The sequence below is a fragment of the Sinocyclocheilus grahami genome, unplaced genomic scaffold (genome assembly GCF_001515645.1).
Source record: "Sinocyclocheilus grahami isolate Dianchi unplaced genomic scaffold, SAMN03320097.WGS_v1.1 scaffold64.1, whole genome shotgun sequence".
Taxonomy (NCBI): Eukaryota; Metazoa; Chordata; class Actinopteri; order Cypriniformes; family Cyprinidae; genus Sinocyclocheilus; species Sinocyclocheilus grahami.
The window spans coordinates 1,410,307-1,434,939 of record NW_015505243.1 but is presented as its reverse complement, the minus strand read 5'-3'; the positions used below and the strand labels follow the sequence as shown (position 1 = coordinate 1,434,939).

The window sequence follows — 24,633 nt, the reverse complement described above, 5'->3', positions numbered from 1 at the left end:
TATGCTTTCTATGTCTATAAAATTACTTTTGTACTCTGTGTTTTTCTGTCAATATGGGGTGCTGTGTGTACATTAATGAGGAAAAAAAATTAACTTAAATGATTTTAGCAAATGGCTGCAATATAACAAAGAGTGAAAAATGTAAGGGGGTCTGAATACTTTCTGTACCCACTGTATATTAAACATGTATGTATTTGTGTCTATCATTTTTCTAATATCAGTGAATAAAAATTCGTAAAACCATTCTACATACAGTGGGGCAAATAAGTATTTGATACACTGCTGATTTTTCAAGTTTTCATGTTGCCCAGCGACAGCCCCAAAACCTGAAAGATCTGGAGAACACCTGTATGGAGGAGTGGGCCAAAATCCCTGCTGCAGTGTGTGCAAACCTGGTCAAGAACTACAGGAAGCGTCTGACCTCTGTAATTGTAAACAAAAGTTTCTGTACCAAATATTAAGTTCTATTTTTCTTATTTCATGCAAGAAAATGGAAATTAATTATTAAAAAAATCATACAATGTTATTTTCTGGATTTTTTTTTTGATTCGGTCTCTCATAGTTGAGGTGTACCTACGATGAAAATTACAGATCTCTCCATTCTTTGTAAGTGGGAAAACTTGAAAAATCGGCAGTGTATCAAATACTTATTTGCCCCACTGTACGTAAATACATATCTATCTAGTGGCTTCAAAAAAAAATCACAAAATAATGTTTGCTGAGAAAAGCGGATAACAAGAAGTCGAAACTCTGTTATCTTTCTTTTTCTTTGTATGGCCTCATAAGTGCTTGTGGAGAGAGCGAAGCAATTGTGTTGTCATCATCTTTGTCAGTGTGATGTTCAGATGATGTCAGTCGTGATTGACCGTGTTTTTTCCAGGAGTGCTGTTGAGTGTGCAGCAAATTATAGATCTGGATTTCCATTGGGTCAGAAAAGATATCAGGATTGATTCCGAGCAGTGCTGGTGGAGAAAGTGTCACGATAACATCATCTTCTGGAATCGTCTCTTGAGACGTTGATGTGATGTCAGTGGTGATTGGGCATATTTTGCTAGAAGTGCTGTTGAGTTTGCATTTATTGTTTTTCTTACGGCAAAAAAAAAAAAAAGTTGTATTCGGAGTCTGTTTTATTTGCCCCTGTGGCACACAGGGTAGAGTATAAACCCTTGTTGTGACGTTTTTCTGATATAGATGTTGTTTCTGTTGTTTTTTCCCACAGTACTGGTATGAAGGGAATGAGATGGGAGACCTGCCTGTGGATTTCTCCATCGTATGGGACGGTGACTTTCCCATCGACAAGCCATCATCCATGCGAGGTAAGAGATCACACACTTCACCTTCAGCCCCCTAGTGGCATTTCTAAAGCTAAAGAGAAGAAATATTGAAGTTATCCTCTCTACATTCATTTTTTATCGACATTCCCGATGTCCTCTTGATGTGGGAAAGGTGTTACCTTTGTGTAAAGTGGAACTTAATGCATCTTTTATTTTATTTGATCTGGATTTCACAGTGTTCAAACACACTTAGTCTGTCCAGTGTTCTCTCAGTCGCCGTGGTATATTTTATTGATAACAGGGCACCTGCCTGCCTTATTAGCCTTATATAACATCACATAACTGCAGAGGATAGTGTGGAATCTGCGTCCGTCAGCTTTTAACCCATCCACAACACTTGTCAGTTTGCATTTACCTCAGACATTTTGAGAAGAAAGAGTTGAAAGACCTCCAGGAGTCGATATATATATATATATCTCTTGAGGAGAACTTCATCAGGTGTGCTATTACAGAGTGTTTGTGTGCTTTCAGAGGAATAGAGGCGAGAGAGCAACAGAAAGTCACAGCTCACTGTGAAACTGCAGACATACAATCTCTGTGGTAAATTATTGGTGTTGTGTGTTTATTAGTGTGTGATGTATATATATATATAATGTATGTGTGTGTGTATATACAGTATATTATAAGTATATTGTGTATATATAATATATATATATATGTATATATATATATAATGTATATATAATGTTTTCATGTTTTATATGAAGTTGATATATACACTGAACAAAATTATAAATGCAATACTTTAGTTTTTTCCCCCATTTTTCATGAGCTGAACTCAAAGATCTAAGACTTTTTCTATGTACACAAAAGGCCTATTACTCTCAAATATTGGTCACAAATCTGTCTAAATCTGTGTTAGTGAGCACTTCTCCTTTGCCGAGATAATCCATCCACCTCACAGGTGTGGCATATCAAGATGCTGATTAGACAGCATGATTATTGCACAGGTGTGCCTTAGGCTGGCCACAATAAAAGGCCACTCTAAAATGTGCAGTTTTATGACACAGCACAATGCTACAGATGTCGCAAGTTTTGAGGGAGCGTGCAATTGGCATGCTGACTGCAGGAATATCCACCAGCGCTGTTGCCCGTGAATTTAATGTTAATTTCTCTACCATTCAAAAATGTCAATATTTACAGGTTTTCTTTATGTACATGTTTCATGTCTTACTGACATTTCTAAAAATTCAAATAATTTCTTTCTAGGTGGGGTTATTTTAAGATTTTCAGTACAAATATATTTATTTACTACTGAAAAGTTTTTCATAAAAAATATATTTTTGTGTTTATTAAAGTATTGTTAACTTAGCTGCATGCTAACGTTAGGCTTTTTTCAAATAAGCTATTTAGTCTTTCTTTGTAGACGTGACTGACTGTTAATCAAGTTGCTACCTGTGAACAGCATTTCAAATCACTTGCGGTTCTGTTTCTTACGACGCTGTCTATGTAGACAGTCACCAGCGAGTGAGCTTACTAGCGCTTGGAACAGAGCCACTGTGTATAGAACTGAACCTTTACACCCACTACAGCAGAACGCCTTGGTTTTCTGCTTCCTCAAGGCCTCGGGTCAGAGTTATTAGTCTGTGTGGGCAGCACATGAATCACGGCACAGTGAAAGCAGGCGTGGGTTTCGCCTCTGCTACCTTCCCCTTACAGTTCAATTATCGATTGGCACCACACAGCTAGCACCACTCCAAACATGGCCTGCGTTTAACTGCCCAGCTGAGAGCACGGCTATATTCTCACTCTCTCTCTCTGTGTATATATGTGTGTGTGTGTGTGTGTGTGTGTGTGTGTGTGGATGCAGCTCTCCTGTATAAGTGTGAAGCTCAGAGGGACAGCTGTGGACTCTGTCTGAAGGCAGACAGCATGTTTGAGTGTGGCTGGTGTTTGGCCGATAAGAAGTGTCTCCTGAAGCAACACTGTCCATCACCCGAACACAACTGGATGCATCAGGGACGGCGCAACGTACGCTGCAGCCATCCCCGAATCACTAAGGTAACACACACACGTCATCTGAGAGCCATCCTGGACAATAGATTTGTATTGTTTTCAGATGAGCCCTAACCAAAACATTGAAGTAAACAATGAGGAAAGAAATTATGTTAGGGACACTAGGTAGGTGGTAAATAATTTCTGTCAAGAAGAAAGTCATTCTAGAGATTGTTGTTGCTTTCTAAACAATCTGCCCTGATAAATTATGCACAATAAAACCTGGAATGTGTATTGAGATTTTTTTTGTTTCATATAGACTGTTTTTCGAATTAAAATTATTTTATTTTTATTTATTTGTTTGCTTTTTCATTCATCTTTATTTATTTATTTATTTTACTTTTTTTGGAATTACAGCAGTTATTTTTTATTTTTTTATTATACATCTTTATTTACCTTGGTTGTTTAATGTGTTTAGAATTATTTACATATTCTTTAATTTGTCTTTTTTACCTTTTACCCGTTTTTGTTTCCGTTTTTGAAAATATGTATTTATCTTTATTATTTAACATTTTTTGTATTAATGTTACAAAAATGAAATGTTAATTTATTTTCATTTGAGTTTTTTACAATTTTTTAATAAAAATATTTTTTATCATTATTTATCTGTATGATTTATTTATTTATTAATCAATCTATCCATCTTTAGTATTTTCTTTACCATTTTCAGAAGTAAAAAATATTTAATTTATTATTAATTTATTATTTTTAGAATCAAAATGTATGTATTTTCATTTATTTACATTTAGGCTTTTTTCCTCATTGAAGATGTCCTCTTTTGTATCTTCTGTTTGTCATCTTTAGTAAATCGTCCCTTAAAGTATGGTTAAAAGCACAAATGAAATACACAATCCTCCTGCATGACCGATATCCCAGACTGCACCTTTCAAAGTGGTGACCTTTAAAGCTCTTAGAATTTGCTTCTTTTATATCCTCCAATGGAAAGCCGTCATCTCTTCACAGATCCGTCCACTGACGGGGCCGAAGGAGGGTGGCACACGCGTGACCATCGAAGGAGAGAATCTGGGGCTGCAGGTTCGAGAGATCACTCATGTGCGTGTGGCGGGGGTTCGCTGCAACCCTGCTGCTTCTGAATACATCAGCGCTGAGAGGTGGGTTATGCTTCCAGTGTTGCTAGTTATTTTGAATTAGTTTTTGGACAGTGTTTTGTGCAGGAGTGATTTCCATGTTTTTCTTGGCCTGCAGGATCGTGTGTGATATGGAGGAATCTCTGATGTCGAGTCCCCCTGGTGGTCCGGTGGAGCTGTGTATCGGAGACTGCAGTGCAGAGTATCGAACCCAGTCGTCTCAGACATACTCTTTTGTGGTACGTCCTCTACTTTTTTTGTTTAGGAAAGGGACAACATCTTGGCTCTGTCTGAAACTTGAATAATGTTGCCTTATCAGGCAATGTATGGAGGAAGGAAGGCATCGAAACAAATCCTAATTCAATCTCATAATCCTGTGTGTGCAGTTCAGCGATTGGTTGACAGAAGAAATGCCAGAGTGGTTGGAAAAAGTCAAAATGTCCATTTTTATTTATTTATAAAGAATGTAATGACTACAGTGCTTATTTCTTAGTTGAAATGGAATTAAAGTTGAAAAAATAGGTATGTTAAAATATATGTATTTTATTATTTTTATTTTAAATGTTATTTTCTTAACCAATTATTTATTCATTAAGTTATCGATCATTTTTACCATTTTTGTCTTTTAAATATGTATCTTTTATATTATTTATATACCATTTTAGTATTAATTAATTCATCATTTATTTATATTTATTAGACTTTCTTTAACCATTTTTAGAATAAATATTTATTTATCTTTAATATTTATCATTATGATTCATTTACCATTATGTAGAATTTTTATAATTTTATCACTTTTATCATTTTTATATACAAGTGTATTTATTTCTCTTTATATTTAATGGCAAAAGTGCTGATTTTTAATTGAAAAGAAACTATAGATTTATTTTTTACTTTTTCAATTTTAATTTATTTTCCTTTTAATTTAACTTTTGATTCCATTTCTTCCAGAAATAAGCATCGTAATTACTAAACACTCTATGGGTTATTTCTAAACTCACTTGGATTTGTTCTACAATATTAAATGTGACGACGTACTTTTTAAAGCAGTGTCCAGGTGCCTTCATACACAAAACGGCACCTGACTGGCCAGTGAGGCGCTTCCTTCGATTTTAGACGTAGCGGTTATATTTTAATCATTCTTTTCATATCGATTCCCTTATTGCTGCTAACATTTTGTTTGTGGTGATTTACGCGCAGCTAATCAATACGAATCCATCCTTTGAGACTCAGCCAATCCAATTTTGCACTCGAAACCAATGAATCGTTAGGATTCCCACTCCTACATCCTGTTAGCCAATCAAATCAACTGGTGGAGCCCATGTGATAATGTAGTTGAAGGGAAGGGGGATGTAAAGAATGACACAATTACCCCTTCCTCCCCACTGAGTTTTAAGTGGTGCCTAGCAGGAATAAAGCATTAGTCTATTATCCCGAGCCCAGGAGCTTTACACACACACACACACACACACACACACACACACACACACACACATATATATAGATGACCCTGCCTGGATTCCCTCTACATCTATTCAATAGCGTCCAGGCAGCTTCAGTCGTGTAGAAGGGTAAAGCAAATGAACACGCACACTCCGACCAATTACGCAGGTATGCAACTAATTACTGCGAGAGGACGGCCTCTGACAGGTCCTGCGCCGAAACAAACGAGCCCTACACGGCGCGAGAGCAAACAGGACATTTCTATTACAGTGATGAGTGTAATCTCTTCGTGTAGTACCAGAATGAGGAAAACAAGTGCACGCTGGAGCGTCTGTATCTCGCTTCGTGAGCTCCATCTGTTCGGAAGTTAGCGCTGCTTTTCTCGTCCCTCTAGACTCCGAGTTTCAGCCGGGTGCGGCCGGAGAAAGGACCCGTGTCCGGCGGGACCAGACTGACTATCTCAGGCCGACATCTGGATGCCGGGAGCACCGTGACCGTGTTTTTGGCCCAGGAAGAGTGTCTGTTTGTCAGGTGAGCAGCTTTTCTGTCAGCTCGGGTGCGGATCACATCTGTGTCCCTCAACATCTGTGAGATACAGCGATATGTGTCATTTCCACATGAAACTAAATGAACGTGCATGGCTGTCCTCAAATATGTCCACATGTTCATGTACCAGGAAACCTGATGCATTGCATGTGGTGATTAAAATGCAGTAGCATTTGCTTAGTGACGTGTGGCCAAGTATGGTAACCCATACTCGGAATTCACTAACAAATCTCAGCTGGTGAATCTGGTTGACCAAAGACATCTTATAAGTATACAAAGCCATAAGTATACATGAAAAAAAAAAATAATGAAGTAAATTAAAAATATATATATATTTTTTTTTTCAATTTCTATTTTCAGTTCAGCCAATCATTTGGCATTTAAATATCCATTAAATATTAAAATAAATATATAAAATGTTTATCTATTTTTAATGAATACTCAATGACTACAGTAATAATTAAATTGATTAAAATATTTGAATATTTGAACATTTAATGACTGTAGAATTAGAAGACGAAAAAAATATATTTTTTAATTTAACGTATGATTACATTTTTGCCAGAAATAAGCAATTTCTGTAATTGTGTGATTAAACACTCATTTGTTCTAGATCGTTAAATCTGACATTAATGGTGCCTTTAAAGCCAGTCTGAAAGCAATTTACTGGCTGAAAAAAGACCAGCATGTATTCTCATTCATGTTTAGACTGGTTTATTTTGGTCTAGCCATGTTGATTACCAACAAAACTCAGCTGGTGAGACTGGTTGGCCAAAAATGTCTTGCTGGTAGAAAAACCAGCATCCAAAACACATTAGAGGTCCTCTCAACCGTCTAAAAAAAACAGCTTAAACCAGTCTACAGTGGTTAGCTGGTCTCCCAGCCTGGGCAAGATGGTTAAGCTGGTCTATTTTGATGGTTCTGAAAGGGTTTTTAGACATATGACTGACCAGATAAACACCAGCTTAAATAAGCCATCTTAAAGCTAGACAAGACCAGCAAACCACTGTAGGCTGGTTTAGGCTGTTTATGCAGTCAGGTTTTGATACATTTTTCAAAATTTCAAATAAAAATGGACACAATTATGAAAATGGCTTCAAATATTTCTGGTTTTGTATAATTTAACTTCATGTTTTGTTCCAACAGGAGAACGGTGCGTGAGATAGTGTGCATGACACCACCATCAGCATCAGGCTCTGGAGCTTCATCCGTCAAGCTCTTCATTGACAAGGCCGAGGTCACCAGCGATACACGATACATTTACACTGAAGATCCAACCGTTTCCAGCGTAGAACCCAACTGGAGCATCATTAAGTACGTTAACACAATCTCACACACGCTTATTGGCTCTGTTCCAAACCCTAGTGAGATACCTCACAGTCTGCGGTCTACACAGGCTAATATGTCTTGCTAACTTCAAAGACAGCTTCCTAAGCCTAATAGAATTTCATAAATGAATGATCTGAAATGCTGCATGAGGACAGAAACTCACAGCTGTTTCCGATAGAGAGTTAGCATATGTCAATGACTCAGTAGTCTAATTAGCACAAAGAATATATGGCAAGCTCAAGTACTGATAATCAAAATAGTTTGAGTGAAATATTTTATTTTTAGTTTGATGAAATATAAAAAAATATATATATAGTCAATACACCATTTAGGATGAAAATATGATTAGCGCATTGTAATCGGTGATTGCCTTATATCAGTACAGAATAAACGGCTTACTATTCACTAGAGCCTAAATTCTGACTCCCTAGAAGCAGACACACAGTCATATATGCAGAGTCACTCAGTTCGAGGTATGAAACTTGCTTGTTTGTTCTGATAGTGGCAGCACCACCCTCACGGTCACAGGAACCAATCTGCTAACCATTCAGGAACCCAAAGTCCGAGCCAAATATGGAGGAGTGGAGACCACAAACGTGAGTTCCCCACCAGCTGTCTTTCTCCTCTCTGCCCCCACCAGCATTATGGACAGCTTGTTGTTTACGTGATAAGAACAAATGTCGGGATGTTCCTTTGTAGGTTTGTGCGGTGGTGAATGACTCCGTGATGACGTGCTTGGCTCCGGGCATCATCTACACCAAACGCCAGGTTCCAGATTGTGGAGTTCACCCGGATGAGTTTGGCTTCATCCTGGACCATGTGTCCGCTCTCCTCATCCTCAATGGAACTCCTTTCACATACTATCCAAACCCCACCTTTGATCCCCTTGGGAATGCTGGGATTCTGGAGGTCAAACCAGGATCACCCATCATCTTGAAGGCATGACCTTTGTCATAATCTCACCATCCTGTATTTACATTCTCATTTTGAATTTTGGTGTATCTTATGTCTTATGTCATATTTCGCTCTGATATCATTTTTTCCATCATGCAAAATTATACATTTATTGTACAAGAAAAAGACCATAAGAGAATTTAATTAATTTAGGATTTTTTCAAATTAAACAAATTCCCAATTTCTTACATCACATCTTTTTTTTTTCGTAAATTTTCATACATTAAAGTTAATACACCAAATACGACCATGATGTATACTTTAAGGAAAGGAGTTTAAATGTGCTAAATTACAATAAAAATATAATGTCACAGTATTGAAAATCTGAATGTTCTTAAATGCATTTAAAATATTATGTTCTTTTTTTATGCTTTGTTTTGAATAAAAAAATATACAATTATTTCCTATATATTATAATTATATATGATTTATATTATGTAATTTATGATTTATATCATATGGAATGTTTTTATTTTGGGGTGACCTGAACGTTTCAAATTATATTGATCACTTTTTGGTGAATTCAGTTTTCTGTGCTTTTATCTGTAAAAAGGGCAAGAATCTCATCCCTCCTGCTCCTGGCAACGCCCGCCTGAATTACAGCGTGATGATTGGAGAAACGCCCTGTCTGTTAACCGTCTCGGAATCTCAGCTGCTCTGTGATTCGCCGGATCTGACCGGAGAACAGCGAGTGATGGTGAGGATCATGCAGTTAGGACGTTTCCCATTATGCATTATAAACACCTAATCTACTGTTTAAGGAGCCTCTCGTGCTGGTGAAGAGCAAAACATGCTCACCTCTCATTGCACTGACTGAGAATTTACAGCTCCTTATTTATTGTATATCAACCAATAAAGGTGGCAGAAAATGAATGGATGGCCGTAAGATGGCGAAAATGCTGAATGTTTGGTTTGCATGGACTCGGGCATTGTGCCGCTCATTTAATCAATCTCTTAATAAGCCACTGATCACATCTTTTTTTTTCGTAAATTTTCATACATTAAAGTTAATACACCAAATACGACCATGATGTATACTTTAAGGAAAGGAGTTTAAATGTGCTAAATTACAATAAAAATATAATGTCACAGTATTGAAAATCTGAATGTTCTTAAATGCATTTAAAATATTATGTTCTTTTTTTATGCTTTGTTTTGAATAAAAAAATATACAATTATTTCCTATATATTATAATTATATATGATTTATATTATGTAATTTATGATTTATATCATATGGAATGTTTTTATTTTGGGGTGACCTGAACGTTTCAAATTATATTGATCACTTTTTGGTGAATTCAGTTTTCTGTGCTTTTATCTGTAAAAAGGGCAAGAATCTCATCCCTCCTGCTCCTGGCAACGCCCGCCTGAATTACAGCGTGATGATTGGAGAAACGCCCTGTCTGTTAACCGTCTCGGAATCTCAGCTGCTCTGTGATTCGCCGGATCTGACCGGAGAACAGCGAGTGATGGTGAGGATCATGCAGTTAGGACGTTTCCCATTATGCATTATAAACACCTAATCTACTGTTTAAGGAGCCTCTCGTGCTGGTGAAGAGCAAAACATGCTCACCTCTCATTGCACTGACTGAGAATTTACAGCTCCTTATTTATTGTATATCAACCAATAAAGGTGGCAGAAAATGAATGGATGGCCGTAAGATGGCGAAAATGCTGAATGTTTGGTTTGCATGGACTCGGGCATTGTGCCGCTCATTTAATCAATCTCTTAATAAGCCACTGCCGCATGGCCATTTTTTACCTTAATGCTAAATGGAAAACATAAAGGTCAACTGGAAGTGGCTCGCCGTACATTAAGTACTTATTAGGATTATAGGGAGCGCTGATACAAGCAATTTCCCACGTAACCTAGCTGCCTGTTCTCCCAGCAGCAGACAGGAATCCTTCATAACCTTTCTGAGCCCTGACATATGCTTCGAAAGAGCATTTGAGACACGTTCAGCCCCCTTTATTGATAATAATGGCTCTCATTAGTGGTCATTGCTCAGGAAATCATCACTATTATTGTTGCTCATACTTGTGTTAGTCATTTGAATAAACCCTTTATCCTTAAGTATGAAACTTTAGTACTTTATCACGTTTTACCCTGCACCGCTGTCATGAATGATGCATCAAATCATGTGGCTTTTTGATGAGAGGTGCCAGTTCAGAGTCTCTCAAAATCAAGACAGTAGACAAGACGAGAGGAGCAAAAGCAGGGAAGGTAACGGGGAGGAGAGAGGGAGAAAATGCGACCGCCTTCGCTGAGAGCCAAACGAGGAAAAATTTGTATCAATCTTGAAATATGAATTAATATATATATGAAAAGTCAAATAGGAGCAAATTATAGGAAATCTGAATGCATATTTATAAATCCAGAATATAAGCCTCAAATATAAGCCTAGTTATAAGCCTGAAAATGTAAATTTAATGAATGAGTATAATGTATATATTTTATATAATGTATATATTAATTATATAGTTTCTTACTTATATACACAAAGAATATATTTATAAATCTTGGATATATAGTTATAAGACTAAATGTATAAGTGTTAGTCTGAAAATATAAATGTAATGTACATAAATATAATAATAAATGGGGATTCATTCATTTATTTATATATATATATATATAATATTTTAGTCTGGAGAGCAGTGCGGAGAGAGTCTCTCAAAATCAAGACAGTAGACAAGACGAGAGGAGCAAAAGCAGGGAAGGTAACGGGGAGGAGAGAGGGAGAAAATGCGACCGCCTTCGCTGAGAGCCAAACGAGGAAAAATTTGTATCAATCTTGAAATATGAATTAATATATATATGAAAAGTCAAATAGGAGCAAATTATAGGAAATCTGAATGCATATTTATAAATCCAGAATATAAGCCTCAAATATAAGCCTAGTTATAAGCCTGAAAATGTAAATTTAATGAATGAGTATAATGTATATATTTTATATAATGTATATATTAATTATATAGTTTCTTACTTATATACACAAAGAATATATTTATAAATCTTGGATATATAGTTATAAGACTAAATGTATAAGTGTTAGTCTGAAAATATAAATGTAATGTACATAAATATAATAAATGGGGATTCATTCATTTATTTATATATATATATATATATAATATTTAACTTGTGTGTGTGTGTGTGTGTGTGTTTGTGTGTACTGAATGTGTATATACAGTTGGTACAAACTTAAAAACTTAAATGGCTGCAATATAACAAAGAGTGAAAAATTTAAGGGGGTCTGAATACTTTTCGTACCCACTGTATATATATATATATATATATGAATCATTCTGAATGTATGCAAAAATCGCTAAATCAAAAAAATCGAATCATGAATTGAATTGAACATAATCGAGTTGAACAAAGATTCACACCTCTGAACTACATTTACATTTAGACATTTAGCAGAGGCTTTTATCCAAAGCGACTTACAAATGAGGACAATAGAAGCAATCAAAATCAATATGCATATTGCTACATAGATATGCATACATAGCCACGCCTCAGCGCGCACTCAAGCATCATGACATGAATTTCTTCAGAAAATTTCGTTTTAAATCACTGAACATTTTGCCAATACAGTTTCCTGAATGCAAACCTTATCACAGTAATTACTTTCAAAACTGGTCAATAGCATCATAAGTCAATTCTATTCAAATCCAGGACCTTCTCCTCTAAATATAAGGTATACGTTCACATTACACCACTTAATTTGATCCAAGACCTTCCTGAATGACTGATTAGCACTAACTCTGTGGAAAGAAAGATTACGTGTATCAAAGAGCCGATTATTCAGTTGAGTTCCAGTTAGTGAATCCACAGTGTGGAGAAACAGCCATAGAAAAGGGAAAAAAGAATGAAAGAGAGAGAGACATAGTGGGATCCAGAGTGCTGGGATCACTCAGCTAATGACCTGACACATATCGACAGCGCTCCAGGATTCACTTTGTTCCCCTCTATCACCGGGTCTCAATAATTCATGCAGCCACGCGGGGCCCGAGCAGCCGCAGAAAGGTGAAACTTGTTAAGACAGATGGCTGGATGCCGCGTTTAATTGGTCCGCGAATGGTGCAAGGCTGAGCTCCCGGTACCTAGCCTCAGTCGGACGAGAATCTCTAACTAGACCTCTATTACGTGCTGATTTCTGCCTAATTGCCTTCACACCTGTGCCAAAGTGACTTTTGAAGTAATTTGATGTGGATTAGTGGTCACGGTGTCTGACGGAGGCGTGAGCGATTGTTCTCTCGCCGCAAGTGGAGGATCGCGACGTGAACGTGTCAAACAAGTGCATAATTCTGTAGTAATTCTAATTGTGAACTGATTTCATTCAAGAAGAAACAGTATGAGTGCCCTCAGCTAATCAAAAGCTCTCATTATGACCCACTAAACCCGACAGGGTCGTTAGATTGAAGGGCCTTGCACTCAACCCATTCTAATAGTTTCTTTTGTCTGTGCGTGTAGATTCTCGTGGGCGGCTTGGAATATTCTCCTGGAACGCTTCACATCTATTCCGACAGCACTCTTACGCTGCCTGCCATCATCGGGATCGGAGCCGGCGGCGGCGTCCTCCTCATCGCCATCATCGCCGTGCTCATCGCCTACAAGCGCAAGACGAGGGATGCCGACCGCACGCTCAAACGCCTACAGTTGCAGATGGACAATCTGGAGTCCCGGGTCGCGCTAGAGTGCAAGGAAGGTATGATTTTGGGCTAGTTCAGCATCTGTGGTGCATATGGCCCATGCCAAGCTGTTTCAGACAGGTGTGCAGAGTGTTTTAATGAGCTACTAATGGTTTTAACCCATAGGATAAATCAAATGGAGCTGTGATGTTTTATTTTATTGTGCGCGAGGTCTCCCGTGGGCACTGAACGGGAGTGAGTCGGATGCGTCTCTCGCACTGCAGTAGCCTGGATTCTTGCAGTTTGACGCAGTCTTTGTGGAGGGATTGAACTGGGTCATGACGTCATAAAGTCCTCATCCTTTGATACTGGTTTTATTCACGGCTTTAAAAGGATCTGTAGCTCAGGCAGACATGGTGCGGTGTTATTTATGCATTTGTTAAAAGAATGCCATGAGATACTGGAATGAATGCAACTTTCTGTTTATGCGATTTGAAAGTTTTTTCATTTCTGTGTCTTTTGTCAGTGAAACTGACTGAAACTGTTTGCATTCATACCAGAAGTGCTATTATATAAAGCGAGAGAGAGAGAGGGTGCAGTTTTACAATTTGTAACAGTATAATACATGTAGGATGCATTAACTTGGCCAAAAGTGACAGTAAAGACATTTATAATGTTACAAAGATTTTCATTTCAAATAAATACTGTTATTTTAAACTTTCTATTCATCAAAGAATCCTGAAAAAAAAAATATTAATATATAATAATATATAATATTAAGCAGCACAACTGTTTTCAACATTGAAAATAAGAATAAATCACCATACTAGCATGATTTCTTATGGATCATGTGACACTGAAGAAGTAATGGCTCCCGTCTGATTTTTTCAGTGAAAATTCAGCTCTGCCATCACAGGAATAAATTACATTTTAAAATATATTTCAGTGTAATATATGCACTGTGTATATGTTTGTGTGTATGTATGTATATAGTAAATATTGTTTAACATAATTATTCATTTAAATACAGCCATGTATTGTTTTGTGTAATCTTAATTATGTAATATACTATTTATTTACAATATATAATTTAATGATGGCAGAAATACAAAAAAGATCCCTTTTACTTATTGTAGTACTGAACTCACTTTTAAAAAATCGAGAGCAGTCAATATTATTGTGCACTACAACTCAATTACAGAGAAAAATGACTTCAATTTTCTTGTTTTCAATCAGTGATGGATAATTTAATTTAATCTCCCAAGCCTGATTCCATGATGAACGTAAAAAACTGCCCTGTTAGACAAGAAAAGAGTGTTTGATTAACATCAACAAAACAACCAGCTACTACAGCTAATAGTTGCAAAGGAAACCAATTAAATTAGAATCTTGTTTAGTTTCAGTGTTTCTGTCATGAAGTTCATAAATTTCAGATACGAAATTGAAATGACACAAAATAACCATTTCTTACCATATTGTAGCTAATGCCAGAAATCTCAAAATATTGTCAAATATCCTCCTAGTATATCTGTCTGTCACTGCATATGAGGTGTTCTTCAGTCTGATGGATGCATATCTCTTCTGTTCTTTATTACTCTCAGCATTTGCTGAGCTGCAGACAGACATCCAAGAGCTGACAAACGACATGGACGGTGTGAAGATCCCTTTCCTGGAGTATCGTACCTACACCATGAGAGTGATGTTCCCTGGCATCGAAGAACACCCCGTTCTAAAGGAGCTGGATGTAAGGGAACTTTTAAAACCTCCTGATTCAATTTCTCTGTCCCCAGGTGTCGTCTGTCACTCACAAGTGCCAATAGTAGGTTGCCACAACTCATAGACCATTTTCTTTTAATCATTCTGCCAAAAAAAAAACCCTAGATGTGCTTTAAAAAGATCCCCTAAGCTCTGAAGCTACGGTACTGCTGTCTCAGTAGTGAGCTTCAGAGCGAACGCCCCTCTTTCAGCATGCTTTTTAATTAAAACCTCAGGCAGAATGAAATCAGCAGCCCTGCAAGGCCCTGGTGGAATAGCCGTCTAGAGACGTGCCTTAACAAAACATTTTTTGAAAATAGTCAGCGAATAATTAAATCTCACCGCAACGGAGCTTTTTTTCGAGTATGCATTCAGGCAACAATTGTTGTTGCGCATTTTTCTCTCATCTCCTTCCTGTCTTGCTTTTCCATTTGTGTTTTTGTTCTCCTGCTTTTTCTTTCATTTAATCAAACGTTCCCTCTCCTCTCAGTCTCCGGCTAATGTGGAGAAGGCCCTACGCTTGTTCAGTCAACTGCTGCACAACAAGATGTTCCTTCTGACCTTCATCCACACACTAGAGGCTCAGAGGTCCTTCTCCATGCGGGATCGCGGCAACGTGGCCTCCCTCCTCATGGCGGCGCTGCAGGGACGGATGGAGTACGCCACTGTGGTTCTCAAACAGCTTCTTGCCGACCTAATCGAAAAGAACCTGGAGAACCATAACCACCCCAAACTGCTGCTTAGACGGTAAGAGGTGGAGCATGATAATTCAAATTTCTTACTCAAAGTTTCTAGATGATTCATCATCACTCTTGTAAAAAAAAAAATATTAAAACCCTAGCAACCCCCAGAATATCTTAGCAACTGCATAACAACATCCTAGCAAACGACCAGAACACCTGCAACTACATAGCAATACCCTAGCAACACATCAACATCTTAGCTGCTGTATAACAACGCCCTAGCAACCCCCCAGAACACCTTAGTAACCACCTAACTATGCCTTAACAATCTCCCAAAATATTTTAACTAGAAAACCCCTCAGAACACATTAACTACCACATAGCAACATTCTAAAAGCCATGCAGAACATTTTAGCAGTAACCTAGCAATGCTCTAGCAACCCCTCAGAACACCTCAGCAGCTGCATAGCAACACCCTAGAAACCACTCAGAGCACTTTACAGCACTATGCAACCGTATAGCAGCAAGCAAAAAACACCCAGCAAACCTTATCAACCACATAGCAAAGCCATACAACCCCCTAAACACCTTAGCAGTTGCATAGCAACGCCCTAGCAACCCCCAGAACACCTTAGCAGCTGGATAGCAATGCCATAAAAACCAGTCAGAACACCTTACGACACTACACAACTGCATAGCAGCATGCAAAAAACACTGCATAGTAAGGCCCTGCAACCCCCTAAACACCTTAGCAGCTGCATAGCAACACCCTAGCAACCACACAAAACACTTTAGCAAGCACTTAGCAATGCCCTAGCAATCACCCAGAACACTTTAGCAACTACAAAGCAACATGCTAAAAAAAACACTCAGGACACCTTAACAACCACCTAGCAATACCATAACAACTGTTCAGAAAACCTTAGCAACCACACAGCATAATTAGTATTTATGGATTGTGTTTGTTTTTGTCAGAACTGAGTCTGTGGCTGAGAAGATGCTCACCAACTGGTTCACATTCCTCCTTCACCGCTTCCTCAAGGTTTGTGATGTGTTTTCTAACATAAACCTTCAGTCAGTTTTAATAATGTGCTATGTAAAGCACATTTAATAATGTGCTCTGGCTAACAAGCATCTTATTTGCGAGAAGATTTTGGCATGGTGACGTTTTTGACGGCTTGACTCATCGCAAAGCCTGCTAATAAATCTCGCTAAAGCCTACGCTCCAGATAACGACTCAGGAATGCCACAGCTTCCGCCCAACCCTGAAATCAGCCGCGTGGAGGCTGAGAGGGCACTCGCTCAATCCCACATCCTGTCAGATGTTACGGAGTTCACCAAGATGACCCAAACATCGCTGAATCAGGCTAAAGCAGATTGAGATGGCTATTAGCACTAAGGGCGGGAACATCAGGCCCTTTGTGCATTCAGGACTGGAACTGCCCTACAGAATGTAGCACTGGCCGGCCGCCCAGCGTCTTTACATCACATCAGTGCAGATGCTTAAGTGTTTTGGCCACCATGCAGGCCTCTAGGAGTAATTACCACGAAATGCCTTCTTGTTACGGCTCTATGGCACTGCCTGGGTGTGTACTTGTAATTTCATATAAATACATATATATATATATTTCATATATATAAAGCCAAAGCATTCAGTATGTTTATATCTGTTGTACATTTATGTCGCGTACATCACCTTATTAACAAACATTTGTTTTGGGCATCACTTTAACATTACATTCATAAAGAACATACGCAGCGAACATTCTCAGAACTTTCTGGCAAGGTTCTCTCAAAGTTTTGAACAGATGTTCTTCCCGTAACCTTAATATCGAAAAGTAACATTCCCATGATTTTTGCAGAATCATTAAATGGAACATTCTTTTGGAGTTTTAATTAACGTTAGCATAACCAAGAAAGAAAAAAAAAACTGGGCATTTGAAACTTTCAGAGAACATTCAGAAATAACATTTCCATAACTTAATGGGAACATTAGCCAAACGTTCTTGGAACATATTTTTATCATCAGGGTAAACAATCACCTTATGCATCACGATATTTTTGTCGGTCACGATAGTCACTGTGTCAGATTACACAATTTTGACTCCTAAAATCTTTTCGTGTCGTGGACAAGAAATATGTCATACTTCCCGACCACTCATCGCGTGCCGTCTTTAACGACGCACGTGATGTCATCAAGAAGGCGGAACTAGCGACTGACTTCCGAAAACAAGAGTGTAAACATGGCTGAAGCAGCATGTTTCGTTCTGGCTGTCTTGTATTCAGAAAAACGCAAAAAAAGAAAGAAAGAGCCCAACCATGGACACGTTCCTGGCTTGCTCGAAGAGGACAGTATGGGCTGTCAATCCTCCAAAGAGAACTTGAGATATAATATTGTTTATATATATATATATATATTTTTTTTAGCCAGTAGTAAAAACAATAGGCTAAATGTAGCTAACTTGCTACCACAATGTATTTAAAAAAACGGACTGTTAAAAAAATTTAGATTAAAAAAACAGTATACAGTTCCAATATTTTTATGAAAGAGCTTCTGTGCTGCTGTTGGTCAATGTCACCAATGTGACGGAACTCGTCATGGATGATGGAAAAAAATTAAACATGCTAGTATTTCTGTCGTGATGTTGTGACGCATCGCAGACGCGGAATCGGTTGTCGACCACTATGACACACTACACGAGCTGAAACAATGGAATCTTGCGTCCCGATGCCCATTGTCATTTACGAATCCCCATGACACCCTACGTCAAGCAAATCGTGGCAAAATCGGGCTAAAATCGTGTAGTCTGAACCGGCCATTAAAGCATTAATTCTTCCAGAAATGAGATGCCATTATTTACTTAAACTCATGTCATACCAAACCTAAATATAAATATAGAACATCAAATTTTATTAAATTAGTGCTGGACTACGATTAATCGCGATTAATCGCATTCAAAATAAAAGTTTTTATTTACATAGTATATGTGTGTGTACTGTGTATATTTATTATGTATAGATAAATACACACACATGCATGTATATATTTAAGAAAAAATATATTATTTTTATATATTAAATATATTTATATATAATATAAATTATATGAATATAATTATTTTCAGAAATATTTTCAAAATATATAGTATATGTGTGTGTATTTATATATGCATAATAAATATACACAGTACACACACATATGTAAACAAAAACTTTTATTTTGGATGTGATTAATCGCGATTAATCGTAGTCCAGTACTAAATTAAATGTAATAAAACAATGTAGACTCACAAAATAACAAGTAAAATGCTGGTCTCACCCAACCGCTGAAAATATTATTTAAGCTGGTTTTCTTAGATTATATTTGCCTTGCTTTTTACAGTAGGGTCAGATAAAGCATATACCACTTCTGAATCCATATTTTACAATAGCTTTACTTGCTGTAAAAAGAAAAACTCCAGCTGAATACAGCCCAGGCTAGCTGCAGTTTGGTAAGATTGTAAAACCAGCTAAGACCAGCAAACTGTAGCTTAGATGGTATTTCCAGCAGGGTTGGGTGACACTAACATTTTAGTTGTACATAGTCTTCTGGACTAGGATTATGGCTATTTATTTATTTATTTTGGGGGCTTAATGGTCCATGTTCACTCTATGCTTTCATTATGTGATTTCACTGTTAGAGTTTTACAAAAGAACGTCATGCAGGTTTGGAACGAAATGAGGGTGTGTAAATGATGATCGAATTTTCATTTTGGGGTGACGTAATCCTACAAGGGTTAAATAAATATTTGTTAACAGATATTTAGGGCTTCCTCTTGTGCTGTCAGTTCATGTCATCTGCATTTACTCTGCTGATGTTAAACCGTGTGAATTCTATATTCAAACGTGTCTGTTAGCGAATGAAACCTGGCGCGGATCCCGTGACACACATCTGTTGTGTCATAACAGGGTCTAACGGCCAGACTATGAATAGCAGATGGAGCCAGAATGCTGACAGCCTCTAAAAGCAATAGAAAGATGAGGATTTGATGTATATATTAAGACGAAATGCACTTGACATAGAGTTCAGAGGCTGGTTGTTTAGAATTACTTTGCTGTTAGGCGTGCAATAGATGCTGGGTAACCCTCTCCGCCTGCGTTAGAAGAGTGTGATTCAGGATGTCATGCTGTAATTAATAATGTCAAGCTGATCTCGCCTAAGAACTAAATAATAGCCTCCCCTCAGTATCGCTGTTTAGTCATCAAACGCTTTTAAAGTGGGTAATTGGAGACTTCTCCACACTTCACAAATGCCATCTGAAAAGAACCGTGATCGGTCGTGTCTCTCATTCTCACGGCCGCTCTTTCTTTCTCTGCACACTCGCCGCCTTGAATCTCTTTTTCTCTTCCTTCTGGTCAGAATATGTCTTTTTCTCTCTCCTTTCATTGCTTTTTCCTCCGTATTTAAAGGTGCAATTAGGCGTGTTCGAAGTGTGTGAAAATTACAGCTCGTTGTGATTTTATTGAATTGATGTTCTGTGGTATTTTGTGCAGGAAGTCGTCTTGAGTTCTTTGGCGTGTTCTTTAAAGGTGAAAGGTTTTAAAGGAGACATGTAATGATTTTCTTGCTCTTTTGGAAATAAATGCGATGAGGTTCCACATAGACATACTAAAATGTTCACAACACAGAGCTTCTGCTTATGAGACGTAAGCACTATTTTTAATAAGATGTTTCTTTTCAATGTTTTTATTTTAATTATTAACACTGGATCTGTGATTTCATATAGTGATTCTAATGGGTTTGGATCTCTAGTTTTTATGTAAAAATGTTTTTTATGTTTTTGAATGTCTCTTCTGCTTGATAAAAAATGCAGTAAAAATTGTAATATTGTGAAATATTATTACAGTTTAAAATAATTCTTTTCTATTTGAATATATTTTAAAATGTAATTTATTCCTGTGATGGAAAGCTGAATTTTCAGTAGCCATTACTCAAGTCTTCAGTGTCACATGATCCTTCAGAAATAATTTTAATATGCTAATTTGCTGAAACATTTCTAATTATCAATGTTGAAAGCAGTTTGTTGCCTAATATTTGATAATACATGTATTTATTATTAGATTTTTTCAGTATTCCTTGATGAATAAGAACAAATATCAACAACAAAAACATTTATTTTAAATGCTTTTTTTTTTCTTTTTTTTTGCTGCAATGTAAAAATATTTACTGTCACTTTTGATCAGTTTAATGCACCCTTGCTGAATAAAGGTATAAATTTCTTTCCAAAAAAAAAAAAAAACCGTAGTACAGCAGATATTGACTTTAATTCTGCTTCATGCAACTCTTTGAAATGGCTAATGGGAGTTGTGTGAGAATGCATTAACCAGAATGCATTGCTTAGCCAATGATAACAGGTGTATTTATTTATTTATGTAGAAGTCTTAAAGGTACAGTAGCAAAAACAGCCTGTTAAATTCAATGGGCAAGATAGTGGAACATGAACATATAAAACTTTGTTGCAAGAAACCTTGACTAACATTATAAGTGGACTTTAGGGAGAAAATAAAATGCTTCAAAGGTGTAGAATATGACCTCTCTCTTTCTCTTTCTCCCTCTCTCTCTCTCTCTGTGCAGGAGTGTGCTGGCGAGCCTCTGTTTATGCTCTACTGTGCTATAAAACAGCAGATGGAAAAAGGTCCCATAGACGCCATCACAGGAGAGGCCAGATACTCCCTGAGCGAAGACAAGCTCATCCGACAGCAAATCGACTACAAGCAGCTGGTCAGTGTCTCCATGGTGACGCTCTCTCACATATCCCATAATCCCACTTCCTGTCTCCCAGCACCCCCGGTCTCATTGAAGACCACAAGTGTTTGACTTCAGCTCAAATACACATTTGAAAAGGACCAAAACACTACAAATGTTTTACCTTTTCAGATGCTTCCTATTAATAGTAATACAAGTGTTCTAGTGTACTATTACAATTTTGTTCATATTTTGAACTAGATTTTTATATTTTCTTCTCCTTAATTTTAGTTAGTTTTAGTACTTTTGTTGTGTGTTTTTGTCATTTTTATTTTTTATATGTCTGTATAGATTTAATTAGTTTGTATTCATTAGTCTTAGTTATTTTAGTACTTCTAAAGTTGAACTAAAATTAGATGTTTGCCTTGGCTACTAGCTGAAATAATCAAAGTTTATTTATATATTATTTTATTTCAGTTAACATTTACAGTATTTAACGAAAACGGAAAACTTTTATGGTTTTACTTTTAACCCTGGCTAATACTTAACTTAATGTTACTAATAAACAAGTTTTTGGAATGAATAACATCTACGACAATTTTAATATGAATCTTTTAATATAAGCCAATGCATGTGTATGAAATATCATACTGCAATATTACTGTTGTTTTCAGTTCGTTTTTTATTTTGAAGGCAATGTCGTCATGACAAACAGCTGTCATGCTTATATTTAATATTTGATGGCAGTATTCTGTCCACATTTTCAAGATCAACGTTAGATCCAGTATCTTTTTTTTCTCTGGTTCTGATTAAGATCCGGTTCTTAATTCTGAATCCTAATGTTCATTAGTGTCCCACTGGCCCTTTAAAGATAAAACTGACTCGAGAGCTCAAATGCCAATCAGACAGATGATATCAGACCAAGCAAAGTAAGTTCTAACATGACTTTGAGAGCAGGGTTTGTCAGAGGCGGCATAACGGAGACAGGGATCGAGCAAAAACAAAGAATGGCCTGATCAGAGACTGTAATGACTGAAACAAACCTGAGAATTTATCATGGCACTCATAAAACAACCCCAGTGCTCCTCATTTATCTCAGCAGACAGCCAGGAAATACAGCGGCTGATTTACTCTCTCTCTCTCTCTCTCTCTCTCTCTCTCTCGCATACACAAACATGACTACACAAAAGAGCATATTTACTGTCTGCGCCGACAGAGTTCTGTGCATTGATTTTTAATGGAACAATACGAGCCGACCAATGAAGGAGCTTTAATCTATGACTCCTCAGTAGTAGTTAAAGCTATAGGACAGCTCATCAATTCCACAGTATTCAGGATAGATCAGCTTAAGGGAATCAATATATGGTACAGTTATTCAGCTGTCTTAGCTGTCAACCCTAAAGAGAGGCCTCTATGGGCCGACAGAAAAGGTCAGGCTCACCTGTAACACAGCGTGTATGTTGATATATTCATTAGGAGTGCAAACATTTGCCCTTGTTTCCATTCTCTGTTAAATAATGTGATGCATCATGAATTATTGAAATGTAGACTATATACAGTATATTCAGATTTGCATTTATATACTCAAGATTTATAAACATACATTCTGATTTACAATTATATAGTCAGAACAATAACTGTATATTCACAATTATATATTCAAGCTTACAACTATATTTTCAGATTTACTTCTGTTTACTCCGACTTTTACTTTTATACATATATTCATGATTTACATTTATATATTCCGAATTATAACTATAAATTCCGATTTACTGCTATATATTCATGATTTACATGTAAATATTATGATTTGTATCTATATGTTCAGACTTATAACTATATGTTCAGATATACATTTATATAGTCAGATTTATAACATATTTATAACATATATTCACAATTTACATTTATATATTCAGATATACTCTGATTTAATTCTATATATTCCGACTTACAACTATATATATTCAGATCTGCTTCTATATATTCACAGTTTACATTGATATATTCAGATATTATATAATTATTTCCTGTTTGGCCGTTCATATATCTTAATACATATTATAATTATTATAACTATATATAATAATCCGTATATTAATAATAAATATGATGATAATAATGTACATAATAAATCATTTTAATATAGTAGATATATTATGCAATATATAACATATATTATATATATAAAATGAAGATGATTAATACATAAGAGATTTCATTTCTCCAGAGTATTTGAATGGATCCAGTATTTACTCTTCCTTTAAGCATTAAACGCTTCAGCTGGGCCAGGAAGTCTGCCTGTGGGTGTGTGAACGCGTGCTAAAGGACACACTAAAGTCACCTTTACACACACTCATCTTCACACACACACAGCCAGAGACGAGAACTGATCTTTATGGTGTTAAGCTTTCGTAAAACCCTCATTTCCTCCAAGCTCTGAGTTTCAACCCAATCCCGTTCCTAAACCGACGGCGGATGTCCTAAATATAGCTGGGCTCCGTCTCCGGGAGAATTCCGTAATTTACTGTGTAATTGGGTTTTAATCACAAACTCCTCATGTGTGAGCCGTGGCTGGAGAGGAGGAATTGCCATGAGCTAATGATCAGCGAGTAGCCGCGATTACGGATGCACAGTCACGCACCAGTGCCAGCTGCATTGTTTTAATCACACGATTAACGCGACCCATGCGCACAAAAGGTCTTCTCATGAATTTATATGGACTGTTGTCACGGTGTGAATGGAGATATATCAAAGCATCGGCTTCATAATAAATGCTCGGCTCTTTCATGTAACTCGCCTGCCTGTTTATGAAGCTGTTATGTGTATGTGTTACTCGCTTGGTAAGTGCTGAGGGCTGTTTTTTATGATTTTGCTTATGCTACTGGCTGCATAAATGAGCTGATGCACACATTCTACATTCTTGTCTTATTTATTTTATCAATGCTATATAGCTGCATGATGGTTTTATAGCTTTATGATGGTTTTACCATAGCAACCATGGCAAAAATTATGTACAGTACAGTCATACAGTAAAATATGCATTCATACACTAACAGAAGTATTAAAAGTACCATGGTGTTACGGTTTTATTTGGACATGGTACCATGGTCTGTTTTATGATTAATCTCATG

At 36.9% G+C, this 24,633-nt stretch overlaps 1 protein-coding gene across 1 annotated transcript in view; it reads left to right on the top strand.

The window, feature by feature from the left end:
- Nucleotides 1–24,633, top strand: part of LOC107584894 (plexin A3) — a 114,647-nt gene that overhangs the window by 79,073 nt on the left and 10,941 nt on the right. Inside the window, exons 7-20 of the mRNA XM_016271664.1 lie at nucleotides 1,220–1,316; nucleotides 3,145–3,335; nucleotides 4,293–4,441; nucleotides 4,536–4,656; nucleotides 6,258–6,394; nucleotides 7,556–7,723; nucleotides 8,241–8,334; nucleotides 8,438–8,677; nucleotides 9,246–9,389; nucleotides 13,176–13,410; nucleotides 14,935–15,077; nucleotides 15,579–15,835; nucleotides 16,747–16,813; nucleotides 21,386–21,532. Of these exons, the coding sequence (XP_016127150.1) occupies nucleotides 1,220–1,316; nucleotides 3,145–3,335; nucleotides 4,293–4,441; nucleotides 4,536–4,656; nucleotides 6,258–6,394; nucleotides 7,556–7,723; nucleotides 8,241–8,334; nucleotides 8,438–8,677; nucleotides 9,246–9,389; nucleotides 13,176–13,410; nucleotides 14,935–15,077; nucleotides 15,579–15,835; nucleotides 16,747–16,813; nucleotides 21,386–21,532 (2,190 nt within the window). The remainder of the gene's footprint in view (nucleotides 1–1,219; nucleotides 1,317–3,144; nucleotides 3,336–4,292; nucleotides 4,442–4,535; nucleotides 4,657–6,257; nucleotides 6,395–7,555; nucleotides 7,724–8,240; nucleotides 8,335–8,437; nucleotides 8,678–9,245; nucleotides 9,390–13,175; nucleotides 13,411–14,934; nucleotides 15,078–15,578; nucleotides 15,836–16,746; nucleotides 16,814–21,385; nucleotides 21,533–24,633) is intronic.